This window comes from Martes martes (genome assembly GCF_963455335.1).
Source record: "Martes martes genome assembly, chromosome: 3".
Taxonomy (NCBI): domain Eukaryota; kingdom Metazoa; phylum Chordata; class Mammalia; order Carnivora; family Mustelidae; genus Martes; species Martes martes.
In genome coordinates, this window is record NC_137890.1 from 137,474,360 (window position 1) to 137,488,830 (window position 14,471).

A 14,471-nucleotide genomic window follows, 5' to 3' on the forward strand; every position below is an offset into this window, starting at 1 on the left:
ACCGATGAGCAGAGAATACTATCTGATAAATGCTTTAATAGTGCCATGTACAGGGGGACATGTGAACATGGAAGGGGGGGTTTCCTGAAAACCGGTGGATATTTTTCAGGTAAAAGGGGTGGGGAAGTCGTGCCAATTGGATGGGAAGCCCATTAGAAGCACGGAGCTATGAGGTGTTGGTTCCCAGTCTTATCAGACCCAATATTACAAATATTTTATAAAACCCCTTTTATTATTGTTAAATAAAAGTCACAAATAGAGGGGCACCTGGGTGGCTTAGTGGGTCAAGCCTCTGCCTTTGGCTCAAATCATGCTCTCAGGGTCTTGGGATCGAGCCCCGCATCGGGCTTTCTGCTCTGCGGGGAGCCTGCTTCCCCCTCTCCCTCTGCCTGCCTCTCTGCCTACTTGTGATCTCTCTCTCTCTGTGCCTAACAAATAAATTTTTAAAAAAAGGTCACAAATAATATAGCCTTTTATTTTCATTTTAACATAAGGGTTGAATATATATGTATGTGTTTATATAGGTATATATGTATATGCATACACATGTACAGGTAAATATGTATATATATATACATATATTAACATTTACGCACACCTAGAAATCTCATGACTGTGATAACAACAAACATGGACTGACATAGGCATGCTATATATACACAGTATAAAATACCACAGGACTTGCTGTCACTGAAGATATAATTTTCTGGAACAGTAAACAATTCCTATTGAAGGTCCAAACTAAACAAGTTAATTATCTCTCAGTTTACAAGGTAGCTAAATTCTTGGATATTTTAACGAATATTAAAATGTGCAAAAATTAACATCTGTTTAGATGTAAAACCCAGCATTGAAGCTCAACAAATAAGTTTGCGTTTTGCCAATACGAATGACTGTGAGACGATGAAAAATTATATAGGACACAGATCATTTTTCTGCTGTTGGAGACTGCTCTAGGCATTATAGGACTACTTACCTCACTGTACTGGGAAGTAAGGAAAATTTCAGGAAGTGGTGTCAAATACTATAAAGACATAAAGTGGGATGAAGGCCGGAAATAAATCACTAGGTGTGTCAGTTCACTACGCTGAAGTAGTGTCAGGTCAGATATTTGCCACAGCCAAACGGAGTTGGCTTCAGAAATTAACAGGAAGCATGCAGGGCCCCTTCTTACTAGAATCTTGGTAATAAAAGGAGGTGGGAAAGGCAGGACTGGAAGGCTACACACGGTGAAGGAGAGAGTTCCTGTTTTTGTTTCAGTTTCTCCCCTTAAGAAGTTTATGAGCTGACAAGAAACAGCCTTATGATGCAGAATGACTTCCACAGGTGGCTAATTTGGATGAGGCGATTAGGAACGATTTGGGGAGAAGTGCCATTTGAGTTGAGACTTGACCAGAAAAAAACTGGCCTCTTGAAAACACATGGAGAGCATTTCAAGCAAAAGAAAACACTACTGAAAATGGCCCAACTGGGGAACAAGCTTGGTGTGTTAGAGCAGAAAGGCCGGTGGCGGCTGGGGTGAACCATAGTGAATTTGGAGTTGAGTGCTAAGACAGGAGAGGATGCAGAGACAGGGAACCAAATCACACGCAAACGTGACATCTGCGGCATTTGGGGTTTATTCTGGCTGCAGTGGAGCCTTCCGAGTGGGAAAAACATAATGTAATGGACGGTTTTAAAGACCTCCTGGATGATGGTCTGCAGACAATTTAGTCAGGGTGGAAGCAGGGGAAGGCTTCTTCAAAGCTTCGAGCTTTTGCTATAATGCAGCAGGAACAAAACAAGCAACAGCTTGGACCACATGGTGGCAATAGAGGTGAGGAGATAAAGATATGTTTGGACTATAGTAGAGGGGAGCTGTTAGGCTTGTTGATAGATTAAATATTGTTGGAGGAGTAAGAAACAAAGCACAATTAATGATGGTTCAAAGATTTTGTCGTTTCTTTCTTTTCGTTTGAGATATTTTGGAGGATGGAGGTCCTGAAGCAACTTTCCAGGTAGGAAAAACCTGGTGAGAAGAAGGTGCATTTTGGGAGAGAAATTCCTGTTTGGTCCATGTGAAGTTTGAGGTGCCCATCAGTCATCCGAGTACAGATGGCATGTAGGCAAGTCAGGGACTCCATGAACAACTAGAAAGATATATATGTGAGTATAAGAAAAAGAAGCGAGCTCCATTAAATTATAAGTTAGATAAAATCATGGCAAAGATTGGTTTAGACCAGTGCTTCTCCCTCAGGACCATGCACAGATTTTGATGTGGATCTTATGAAAGAGTTTGGAGATTCGTATTTGGTAGGTCTAAAGTAAAACCTTGAAACCTTCATTTTTAAAAGTGGCAGGAATTTCTGCTATTTAGATATGCAAGATTTGGTGGCCTTATCTGGATCAAAGAGGAAGTCCAGGAGCTCACCGGTGAACATTTCTACAAAACAAAGGCATAAATAATCAAGTAAAGCAGTGGTTTTAAACTAAATATAAGGACAGTCATGATTTCATCATCGCTTAATTCTAGCTGAATTATTAAAATGTTTTTTTCTATGCATCACAGCATCTCAGATGACCTTAGCGAAAACAATTTTGTCAATGTCAAAATAGTTAATTAACTATTAGTGTCTTCCTTGCCAATTTCTCTAAATGGTAAGCTACTGTAATATTTCAGTTTTATTTACACTCAGCCCTGAAGAAGGAAACCTATTTGAATTTTGGATCTATATTATTGTAGCTCTAAAACATATATCCTAGCAATGCTGAGGATAGCTTGGCATATACATTTTTACTAAAGCAGAATTACACATACATTTTATATGAACAGAATTACTCACTTTTTCAAAACACTCATTTAACGTTTTAGCCTAAGTAAAAGCAAATCTCCTACTAATAACTAGAGGATCTTCCAAAATATTAAGAAAATATGTTGAAGAAAGGAATACTGACAGGGGTGCCTGGGTGGCTCAGTCAGTTAAGCATCCGACTCTTGATTTCCACTTAGGTCATGATCTCAGGGTCCTGGGACCAAACCCCACATTGGGCTCCCTGCTCAACAGGGAGTCTGCTTCTCCCCCTCCCTCTACCCCTACACTCTCATGCTCTCTCGGTCTCTTTCAAATAAATAAGTAACATCTTTAAAAAAAAGAAAAGAAAGAAATACTGGGCAATAACTGGGCTTTCCGATGTCATTAGTATCTTCCTATTGTTAATGCTATCCAGACAGACCAAGGAAGGAAAAGATTCTCTATTTCTTAATTTTTGCACCATCAAATATCATGCCACCCATAGCAAATTGTCTCAATATCACTGATGCAAGAGAACAACACTATTGACTCTGTCTCCAAAAAATCAACTTTTCATTACCTCCCTCAAGTTTTCCCATATTTTGCTTATCTGACTTTCAAATATATCAGCTGTTAGAATCTAGAGCGTTCTCTTTAGCTACAGACTTCATTAACGTCTTCCTCTCCTGAAAATTAGTGTGTTTTGTTTTTTTTTTTTAATTAACTACTTCCTTTGTGGACCTCTCTCCATTCCCACTTTACTGTTATTTTTCATGAATCCTGAATACAAACAAGGTCTTCGAAACCTAAGTATATACAGTGCTCTTTGAGGGGAAGTTTTAATAGAAAAGAGGAATTTCTGTTGACATTGATATGTTTGTTTCATTAGTCTGTTAGATGCATCATAGAATGGATACAAGGGAAAACTTAGCAAGCATCTGTATAGAAATTCTGATCACCTTGTCAGAATTCTTTCTGAACCTGATCTCTACAGCAGTTGCCATTAGTTTGTTAGAAGTGAATTGCTAAAACATTAGACATACTAATGTTCAAATTTAAAAACCAAAATACATTTTGAAGAACTGTATACATAATATATTCCTACCCATAAAGTGACTGTGTCTCCATTTAGATAGTTCTTGGAAGTTAAGGCAGATGTCTCCATTGGCTTGTATTTGAGGCTGTTGGTCATGCCTTTAAAAATCTGTGGAATGACAAGTGAGAGACACAAGGTCCCCAATGCAATAATTTTTGAACCAAGGAAATATAAGAACATTCCATGAAATAAATATCTTTTTCATTTAGCTGACCATTTATTCATCATGTATATGTGATCTGTTGTCTACAATTCGCTAGAGATGACAAAAGGTTCAATTTTTGGTTAAATATTTCTCAAAACAAGTCAAATTCTCTTTTTAAAATATAACATCCAAAATTTTTTATTCATCATAACATTTGCTTATTACTATTTAAAATCATTTGATGACCAGTTTTCCATGTTATTATAACTAAAGAAAGGGAAAGTGAGTTCAAATTGCAGAAAAATAGAATGTTAATTATAAACAAAATAAAAATAAAAACATCTTGACAGTAAAGGTTGTTAAATATTGGAGTGAGTTTCACAAGGAGGTTGTAAAATCTTGAGTTTGAAAGCCTCAGTTTGTGGAGGAATTTGTGAGGTTTGGTATGAATAAAGAAAGAATAAATTAGGTGATTTCCTTAAGGTTTTTTACATACTCAAAATATGTTTTTTTTTAATTGTATCAGTGAATGTGTCCTTAGAAATATTGGAAAAAGTGGGGCGCCTGGGTGACTCAGTGGGTTAAAGCCTTTGCCTTCGGCTCAGGTCATGATCCCAGGGTCCTGGGATGGAGCCCCCGCATAGGGCTCTCTGCTCAGCAGGGAGCCTGTTTCCTCCTCTCTCTCTCTCTGCCTGTCTCTCTGCCTACTTGTGATCTCTGTCTGTCCAATAAATAACTAAAAAAAATTTTTTTTAAAAATTTAAAAAAAAAGAAATATTGGAAAAAGTGGGACTCAAGCTGAACAAAAAACTCAAAACTAGTTTCAATATTGTTAAGTTTTATTGGGTAAGCAACTCATGGAATGGTATATATGAGCACCAGAGCTTAGAGGGAATTGAAATAAAACCTGAAGCAAAACATGAGTGTAGAGTTATGAAATGTATTACTAAGTGTTCCCATTTCCCCACTTATACACAAATATTTCTTGACAAACAGAACAGAATGATGGATTAAGTAGAAATTTTCAGTGATGATTCATTCTTTCAATCCTGTAGGCAAAACTAAAGATCACATACTTATATTTCCCCATTTATAAATAAATAATTCTACCCACTTACTACAGGCAAAAGTTTTAGAGAGTAAACCTCTGAAATAAAGTATTTTAAATGTAAGATTCTTGAAAATGCTTACTTAAAATTTATTTTGAAAATTATTGAGCATAATATTTTCTCTTATTGATGAGGATTTCTCAGTTTAAGTATGACCAGATTTATTCTTAAGAAGAGAATTTTTTGATAATAGTAAGAAGTCCCCTGTTCTAATTTCAGGCCTTCAGAAAGAATTTCACTTACACTAATAAAGGATATTACCTCATCTATTGTAAAATATCTAGTAAAAAAAAAATCACATGGTCATCTTGAGTCTGGGTCTGGTATCTAATGTGTTTATAAAATTGCAATTGTTTAGAGTATATATGTTTAAAATAAAGTTTAGTTAAGAAAGTTATACTTAATAAAGGAAACTATATACCTCAGTATAAGAAAGTATCTAGGGTTTCATTTTATTTTTAAAATTTTTATTTTTTTATTTGAGAGAGAGAGAGAGCACATGCCTGGGGAGGGGCAGAGGAATAGGGAGAAGCAGACTCCCTACTGAGCAAGGAGCCTAACCTGGGCTTGATCTCAGGACTCCGGGATCAAAACCTGACCCAAAGGCAGACACTTAACCAATGGAGCCACCCAGGATCCCTGAAAGTATATGAGGCTTTAATAAACTATGATATGGGCATATTTTAAAAAAAAATTTAAATTGGAGGATACACTTCAACCACCCAGAAACTTGAATAATTTGAATTGCCAGGGGAAGAGTTATTTTACATTTTAAAAGTTATGACAAAGTACATTAAAAATAAAAGTCCTAAATAAGTATACTTTCTTTACTGTGGCATTCAGGCAGAAAGAGTTTACAATATCATTCAATCACAGTTAAAGGAGTTCAGGTCTGAAATGGCATAGGTACTAATGAGGCGGAGCCACGGCTTACTAGAATTCATTATGTCTCCTTTGCTACAGTTCATGAGCAGAACCAAAAAACAAAACACCTTGCTTCAAGCTACTGCAAACTAACTCACCTCTTCCTCCATCTTACTTATTATTATGATATCTTGCAGGTCATAATCACATAATCACAAGAGTCTTGTGAGCTCTTATGCTTTTTTAGTCTACCAAAAGTAATAATAAACAGTATTTTTTCTAATACCAGTAAAAAGTTAAGAAATAACATCTAAGAGAAAATTTTTTACCTCTACTCTTTTGAAATTATTGCGTAGGTTAAAAGATAATTTTATTTCTATTTTTAAAAATTAGAAAAAAAAACACAAAAATAGATTTACATAATATGTCTGAAATTAGAAATTAGATATACTGTGAGAGAAATATATATGCTGAAAACATTCTAGTTAGCCAAGTTTTGACGTTAATACAACTATAAGGTAGTTGTTGTTCGCATTTTTCATTTGCACATAATACAAAGAGTACATTGAGCTAAACAGTGGGGACTAATAGTTCCAACAAATAAACAAGAGGAGATTGATCATTCTTTAGGCTACTGTCTCTGAAATTTTGGTGCAATCGTTTTTCTCTTTGTGTAATATGGGCAAAACACTTTAAATCTTTAAAGAGATATTTAAAGAAGAAGAAAAGAGTTATTGCAATCTTAGGTGTCATTTACAAGATATGCTGTACGCAGCAGTAGCTAAGGAAGAATACCCAGGTGTGTTAGCAGCATCTTGACAACAATAAAAATAAGATCAAGTTATTTGTTACATTGTCAAACAACATATGTGATTATTCTTGAGTACATGTTATGAAATCACAAGAGAATGGCTTTGACTGTTGAAATCAATTTTTACTCATCCTTATGAAGCAACTGAGAGGTAAAACAACTGTTTAGTTATTTCTCCCCCTTTTCTCTCCTCTACTTTCCTCTCCTTCTCTCCCTCTTCCCTCCACTCTTGCTCTCTTTCTCTCCCTCCCTCTTGCTCTACAACTGCAATTATTTTGTTGGAATAATGTCAGTTGGGTTGAGACTTCATCATGTGCTATATTTCTTAAGCTTTTTTTTTCCAGAAAAGATGTTACTTATGTGTTATTATATAAATTACATTCATTTATCTGCTTAAAGAACTTACTATTTTGATACTATCCTAGATTTTGATACAATCCTAGAAGAATCAGATGTTTTTTTGAAAGAAGGAGAAAGGAGGGAGGTGGCCTACACAGAAGATTGCTTCCTTTTTCTTTTTCTTTTTTTTTTTTTTTCAATAACATCATTTTTGTTTTACTCTCTTGGCAGCTAGAAGAGTCCTTAGTACTTATCATCACAATATGTTATTAAAACATCTCATTTGTTTTGAAGCATTTCACTTCATTAACCAAATACCCTAGGGAATTTTCATTGTATTTCATTTATTTTTGAGGTTCAGAGAGAAATTTTCTTTCAAAGATAAAAAGTTTTAAACAATAATCTTCAAATACTTCTGATTTCGCAACACAAGTAAATAGGTAACAGAGCAAGGAAGAAAAACACACAAACTGAAACTGTGAAGTGTAGAAAGAGACACATTGAACCAGGGTGATTCCTGTTACTGATGTCCAAGCAGTCAGTGCATCTAAATGATGCTCTTGTCTTTAATATTACTGCCATTTCCTGAGGAGGCCAAAAGGCTGGTGTTAAGAAGCCTCTAGCTGGAATTCTAGCTATCAAAGTAATGCATTGGAAAATGTGTTAGTTCTATCAATCTATTTCACAATATATTGTTCCTGCTTACTGATGGAAACTAAAGCACATGGGATATTTAAATAACATAGAAAGCTAGTATTAATGGGGCATTGTCTACAACCCTGTGAGGAGGCATTATTATACCCATTTAGAGATGAAAAATTTGAGGTTTAGAAATTAAATAAACAACTTGTCCAAGATGACAGACTGGTATGGATGCAGAATTCATGCATCCATTTGTTTGTTCCAAAGTTCTAACATATAACAAATCAGCTAAAACAGGCATATGAAAACATTCTCAACATCACTTGGCATCAGGGAAATACAAATCAAAACTGCATGTGGTATCACCTCACACATGCCAAAATGGCAAAAATCAACAACACAGAAAACAACAGATGTGGGCAAGGTTGCAGGAGAAAGGGGAGCCCATTACACTGTTGGTGGGAATGCAAACTGGGGCAGCCACTCTGGAAAAAAGTACAGAAGTGCCTCAAAAGTTAAAAATAGAACTATCCTACAACCCAGCAATTGTAGTACTTAAAATGATACAAACATACTGATTTGAAAAGGAACATGTACCCTGATGTTTATAGCAGCACTATCAACAATAGCCAAATTATGGAAAGAGACCAAATGTCCATCAGTTGATAAATGGAAAAAAAAAAGTTGTACATGTATACAATGGACTGTTACTCAGCCATCAATAAGAGTGAAATCTTGCCATTTGCAACAGCGTGGGTGGAGTTAGAGTGTATTATGCTAAGCAAAATAAGTCAAAGAAAGACAAATACCATATGAATTCACTCATACATGAAATTTAAGGAGCAAAAACAAAACAAAACAAAACAAAAAATAAGAGAGAGAGAGGGAGGCAAACCATAAAAGACTATTAACTATAGAGAACAAACTAAGGGTTGCTAGAGGGGAGGTGGGTGGGGCTGGAGGGTTGGGCTCAATGGGTGATAGGGATTAAGGATGGCAGTTGCTGTGATGAGCCCTGGGTGTTATACATGAAAAATCACTAAATTCTACTCCTGAAAGCATTATTACACTATTTGTTAACTAACTACAATTTAAATAAAAACTTGAAACAAACAAAAAAGAACCAACTAAATTCGAAAAAAAAAATAGCCGCTCAGTTAAAATGTTGATAATTCAAATGATGGAAGTTGATTTTTCTTCCAGAGAACAACCTAATACTAACTTAAACTCTCCATTTATTGATCAAGAAGCAATAAACTCTTTACAACTGTGAAGAAAAAAAATACCGTTTTCTTTATCCCACCTTGAAAATTAATAACTCAACATTGAAAACTAGGAAGACCCGCTTTTCCACACATTCCATAATGAGTAAAGACCAGAGCCCAAATCTGATAAGCACATCCCAACATAATCTCTTCTCATCTCTACAAGGTTCCAATACAAACTGAAAATAATTCAGAGGAAACTGAAGGATCTCCCCTTCTCCTAGTGACCACTCTGGCACAAGAAAAAGGAAAGAAAGAAAGAAGAGAGAGAGAGAGAGGAAGAAAGAAGGAAATAAAGAAAGAAGGAGGAAGGAAGGAAGGATGGAAGGGGAAGGAAGGGGAAGGAAGGAAGGAGAAAGGAAGGAAGGAAAGAAGAAAGAGAAAGAAACTACAACACTTATTATGGAATGTTAATGAAACTCTTTTTCTTAACATTTAGTGCTTTTTTTTTTTTCCAAGTCAGTATGAATACATAGAGGGCAGTAGCTCTGACATGTGCTATTTCTTTAATTAAAATATAAGTGTTCTTAATACAGTTGGTTGTACTCTGCAAAATAAACACCAACAATGAACACATAAAATGACTCAATAATTGATTGGTAAACACCATGTAACTATGGAATAATTATATGCCCTGTGAATTATATAGTACTTATAGCTGACATTATTTAGGAAACCTAAGAAATGAACTTGTAATTTGTACTTATCAGATTTCAAATCCAAACAACCAGTTAAGTATCCTGTTATTATATAGAAGTGTCCTATCATTAGATACCTGGTCAGTAATAATCATACAATTAGTTACACATATCACATCCCAAAGAAAAATACATCATATCATTGGGACATCAAGAAACAATTCATCAATGTAACATATTTAGGAAGTAAAAATGAATTTAAATATAGTGCATAAGGCATGCATACAATCATCCAATAAGTCTCCCAATGATGTGCTTGCCTGGCTCATTATGCGGGCTTCTCTCAACTCTGACATCAGCTCCTCAGCAAGATCTTCTTTGGCCTTTCTTTCTAAAGTCACCGCCATGCTGACCATGCCCTCAGACACCCTCCCTCATACCACTCTGCTTTATTATCATTATCACACTTTTCACCCTGAAATGAGCTTATTGTTTGTTTCTTTAAAAAGTAACTATCTCTCCCCGCAAGACAGTGGACCTTGTTTCTCCTTATTAGAGAAGGCATTTTGTCTAGTAAGTAAATGTCTCTTTCTGTTATGAAAGTGATCATGTCTGCCTGCTCAACACTGTAATCCCAGTGTGTGGCCCTTATTAGCCACACCAGCAACACACAGTGATGTTTATTGGTGAAGGAATAATTTACTGAGTATTTGTTATCTTCAAGGCACTTGGTTAGAACATAAAACTGGACAGGTGGAGTCTCTGTCCCATGGGTCTTGCATGTCAAGATAATGAATTAATGTACCACAGACTTTAAAAGTATTTCCCAAAGCAGATGTAAAATTTTTAAAAAACCACCTTAATACTTAATTCAAATATGCATTCATCCTCAGTGCTGCCATATTGTTTTAACCTGTTTCTACTTACTTTGCTTCACAGGAACATACAATGAATTGTTTGCCAACCATTTCTGACCGTACACATTTATTTCCACAGACAACAACATTAATTGGTCTTTTGAAGACAGCTCGACTCCTTCGTCTTGTGCGAGTGGCCCGGAAACTTGATCGATATTCAGAATATGGCGCTGCTGTTCTAATGCTCTTAATGTGCATATTTGCCCTGATAGCTCACTGGCTGGCTTGCATTTGGTATGCAATTGGGAATGTAGAAAGGCCCTACCTGACAGACAAAATCGGATGGTTGGATTCCTTAGGACAACAAATTGGGAAACGTTACAATGACAGTGACTCAAGTTCTGGACCGTCCATTAAAGACAAATACGTCACAGCACTTTATTTTACCTTCAGCAGTTTAACCAGTGTAGGATTCGGGAATGTGTCTCCTAATACCAATTCGGAGAAAATCTTTTCAATCTGTGTCATGTTGATTGGCTGTAAGTAGATATCTCTTTTGTTATCTATTAGGATAAAATATCACAAAATTGATATCTTAGACAATTCAGAGTAAGGCAAAGAAAAAACTATCGAAAACTGTAGAGATAATGGAATTACATATATGGGTATTATATTCTATCAAACCTGATTCTGTCTGTGGAGGGGAGATGCCAAAAGGACTTTCAGCACCTCAGAAAACCACAAACATAAACTGGAGTAATGTAGATCTTGGGATTCCAGAAATTCATACTTATAGTTCACTTTTGCTGCTGTAAAACCACTGGTAGTGGTTATTTTCTATTTTAAGCTGAGACCAGATTAGAATAGGAAAGATTAGCTTATATTACTAGATAGATAGAAATATACACACACACACATTACTAGATAGATAGAGATAAATATACATATATAACACATTACTAGATAGAAAAATATATATACAGATATACATATATATTTCTAAATAGAAAAATATATTTCTATATAACATATATAACATTTCTATATAACATATATTTCTGTGTAACATATATTTCTATATAACATAAATAATATATTTCTTAAATATATCTGTATTTATAGACAAATATATATATATATGTATTTTTCACCACTTATTTGCTAAAAATTCCTTTCCCTATGATATTATTTCAAAGTTTAAGTGATTGCTCTTTACCTTGTAATGGGGTGATGACATGAGCATCATTAAGAGATATATTTTTAGAATAAGAAACAAAAAATTATATGTTCAACTAAAGATATTTTAGTATTTTTAAAAATCATAGTGTGGAGTCACTAAAGATAACTGCTGTGATACCAAGCTGCAGTTGACAAAACCAGAATGGATTTTTAAAGCTTAAAAAAGGGCATCATTCCTAGATGGTGTACGAATCTGAAAATAGATCCAGAGTTGATTTTAAATGTTAACACATAGGCAAATGAAATGTACTTAGGTAAGCTTTATTTATGAAACTTACATCAATTCATCCAATTTATTGTTCATTGTATTTAAAATTTGCTTTTCATATATATGTCTCAGTATTGTTATTTTAATAAGATTTGTATGGGTAAATAGCATTATATTCTAAAAACTCTTGAGATATTCTACAGATTCAGGCTAAGTCTGGGCTACAAACACAGAAGTAGCCTTGCACCCAGAAGGAAATGGAAAAGGGACCTACTAGGAAACAGAAAAATTCATTCCAGAGATTGAATCTCTCAGGGCAAACACAGTCCCAGCCACTCTGTGATTATAACTGCTAGCAAATACCGTATAGTGATTATCAATTTTAGTGAAATAGGTAGAAAACCAAGAAAATTTTTAAAAGTTTGTTCCTAATTATTCAAACATCTGTGTAGAGATAAATATATTTTTTAAATAAATAAAACAGAACCTACATCTTGAAACTTAGAAATTGCAAGAAAGAATTTTCTAACCTGCTAACCACTTAGAAATTCTCATCACTTCTGAGGATTATGTTAAATACATAGTACTGTTTATCACGTGAATTATTTTAAATTAGGGAAATTCAGTTCTTTATTTGGTCTATATCCAATCTCTAATACCTAAATCAGGATAATTGGCAGTCTTTTTTCCTTCCTTCCTTCCTTCTTTCTTCCTTCCTTTCTTCCTTCTTTCCTTCCCTCTTAAATATAATACAAGGCTATTTCTATAAATGCTTAAAGAAGGATACTTGTTTTCTGCAGGTATTTTTCATCTTTTAGAAAAAGAGAAAACATTCTAACTAATTGAGTAGAGTAAAATAGAACCTCATTCCACATAATATGCTTTATTGAGTAATGGATTGGTTCTACAAACCTTAATCAAAAGGGAATTATGTAGAGCTCAGTGTCACACAGGAAAAAATTTATAGGTATTCCTGGAGAGTTGTGTCATCACCTGTTATGCTACAAATAAAAAAAAGGTCAAATTAAGACTTAAAACTTAATAAGAAGAATGCCCCAAAATGTGCTTAGCCATTTCATGTATATGGGTGCATCTACACTTGATATTTCCATTCAGATCCAACTGTGTTAGAAAATGATTTGGTTGTCTTTGTTTAGTTATATTTCTATACTAAACACATACTCCTTAGATCGCGAGGGCCCTGATTTAAGCCTAAAATAGGAGCACCTGGGTCACTCAGTTAGTTAAGCATCTGCCTTCGGCTTAGATCATGATATTGGGGTCCTGGGATCCAGCCCCACATCAGGCTCTCTGCTCAGCAGAGAGTCTGCCTCTCCCTCTGGCCCTCCCCCTGCTAATGCTCTCTTTCCCTCTCTCTCTCACTCTCTCTCAAATAAATAAAATCCTTAAAAAAATAAAAATTGAAGCCTAAAATAATGTACATTATCTTAAAAATATGATGTAAACTGTTGTGTATATACTAACACTAGTTATCAAGATGTACTCTCTTATCATCCCTAAACTTCTTTAAAACCAATCCTCATTCAAAAAGAAAAATTTGAAGCCAAGTTGTAAAAAACAAAGCATCTACCATCTCTCTTACAACAATATAATTCAAGGAAACTAAAAATTAAACATAAAAAGAGATCATCTAACTAAATGCAAACAACTCAAATGTCTGTAGATATATTTTAAAAGTTGTTGTTTGCAAAGACAGTTACCAACTATATTGCTGAATGTGTACAGAGAAGAGTGACCAGAGAATTCATTTTAAAAATGTATGCAATTCAAGACAAAAAATAAAGAGAAACTTAAGCAGCCATTAAATAAGTGTAAATATAAGTTATGCTCATATATTTATATCTATGTATTATAATATATGCTTTTTAAAAAATATTTTATTTATTTGACAGAGAGAGATACAGAGAGAGAGGGAACACAAGCAGGAGGAGTGGGAGAGAAAGAAGCAGGCTTCCTGCCAAGCAGGGAGCCCGATGTGGAGTTCGATCCCAGGAGCCTGGGATCATGACCTGAGCCAAAGGCAGATGCTTAACAACTGAGCCACCCAGGCACCCTATAGTTTATATTTTTGTTCAAATATTATAAATATAATATACACATTTAATTTTAAAAATACATAAACCAGTAAATGAAGGTAAATGTATTCCATCTCTAACCTTCTTACAAACATCTTGGGAGAATGTCTTGTTTTATAGCATGTGAAAAAAAATTACTGGATTTCTGCTTTTAGCTATAATGGAATAACTGAAAATTTACCACATTCCCACAAAATTTTTGAAAATAACAGAAAACTGAACAGAATACAGAAGGCAATTGTTTTCAGTCATTGGAAAACAGTAGGGAATTTTGATTTCTGAAGAAGGAAAACAAATAAAATGGACCCCATGATATCTTCAGCTTTCTGCCTAGAGTCACTTTCTGGACCAAACTGAAAGGAAAAGCAACATAAGCAGATAACAGTGATCC

The 14,471-nt window shown here is 34.8% G+C and overlaps 1 protein-coding gene across 2 annotated transcripts in view; it reads left to right on the top strand.

Annotated features, from left to right (window-relative positions):
* KCNH7 (potassium voltage-gated channel subfamily H member 7) overlaps positions 1-14,471 on the top strand; it is a gene marked incomplete at both ends in the record, with an annotated part of 472,381 nt that overhangs the window by 406,546 nt on the left and 51,364 nt on the right. For both annotated transcript variants that reach the window (XM_080799570.1, XM_080799569.1), the window contains one exon: positions 10,677-11,076. In XM_080799570.1, the coding sequence (XP_080655696.1) occupies positions 10,677-11,076 (400 nt within the window). The remainder of the gene's footprint in view (positions 1-10,676; positions 11,077-14,471) is intronic.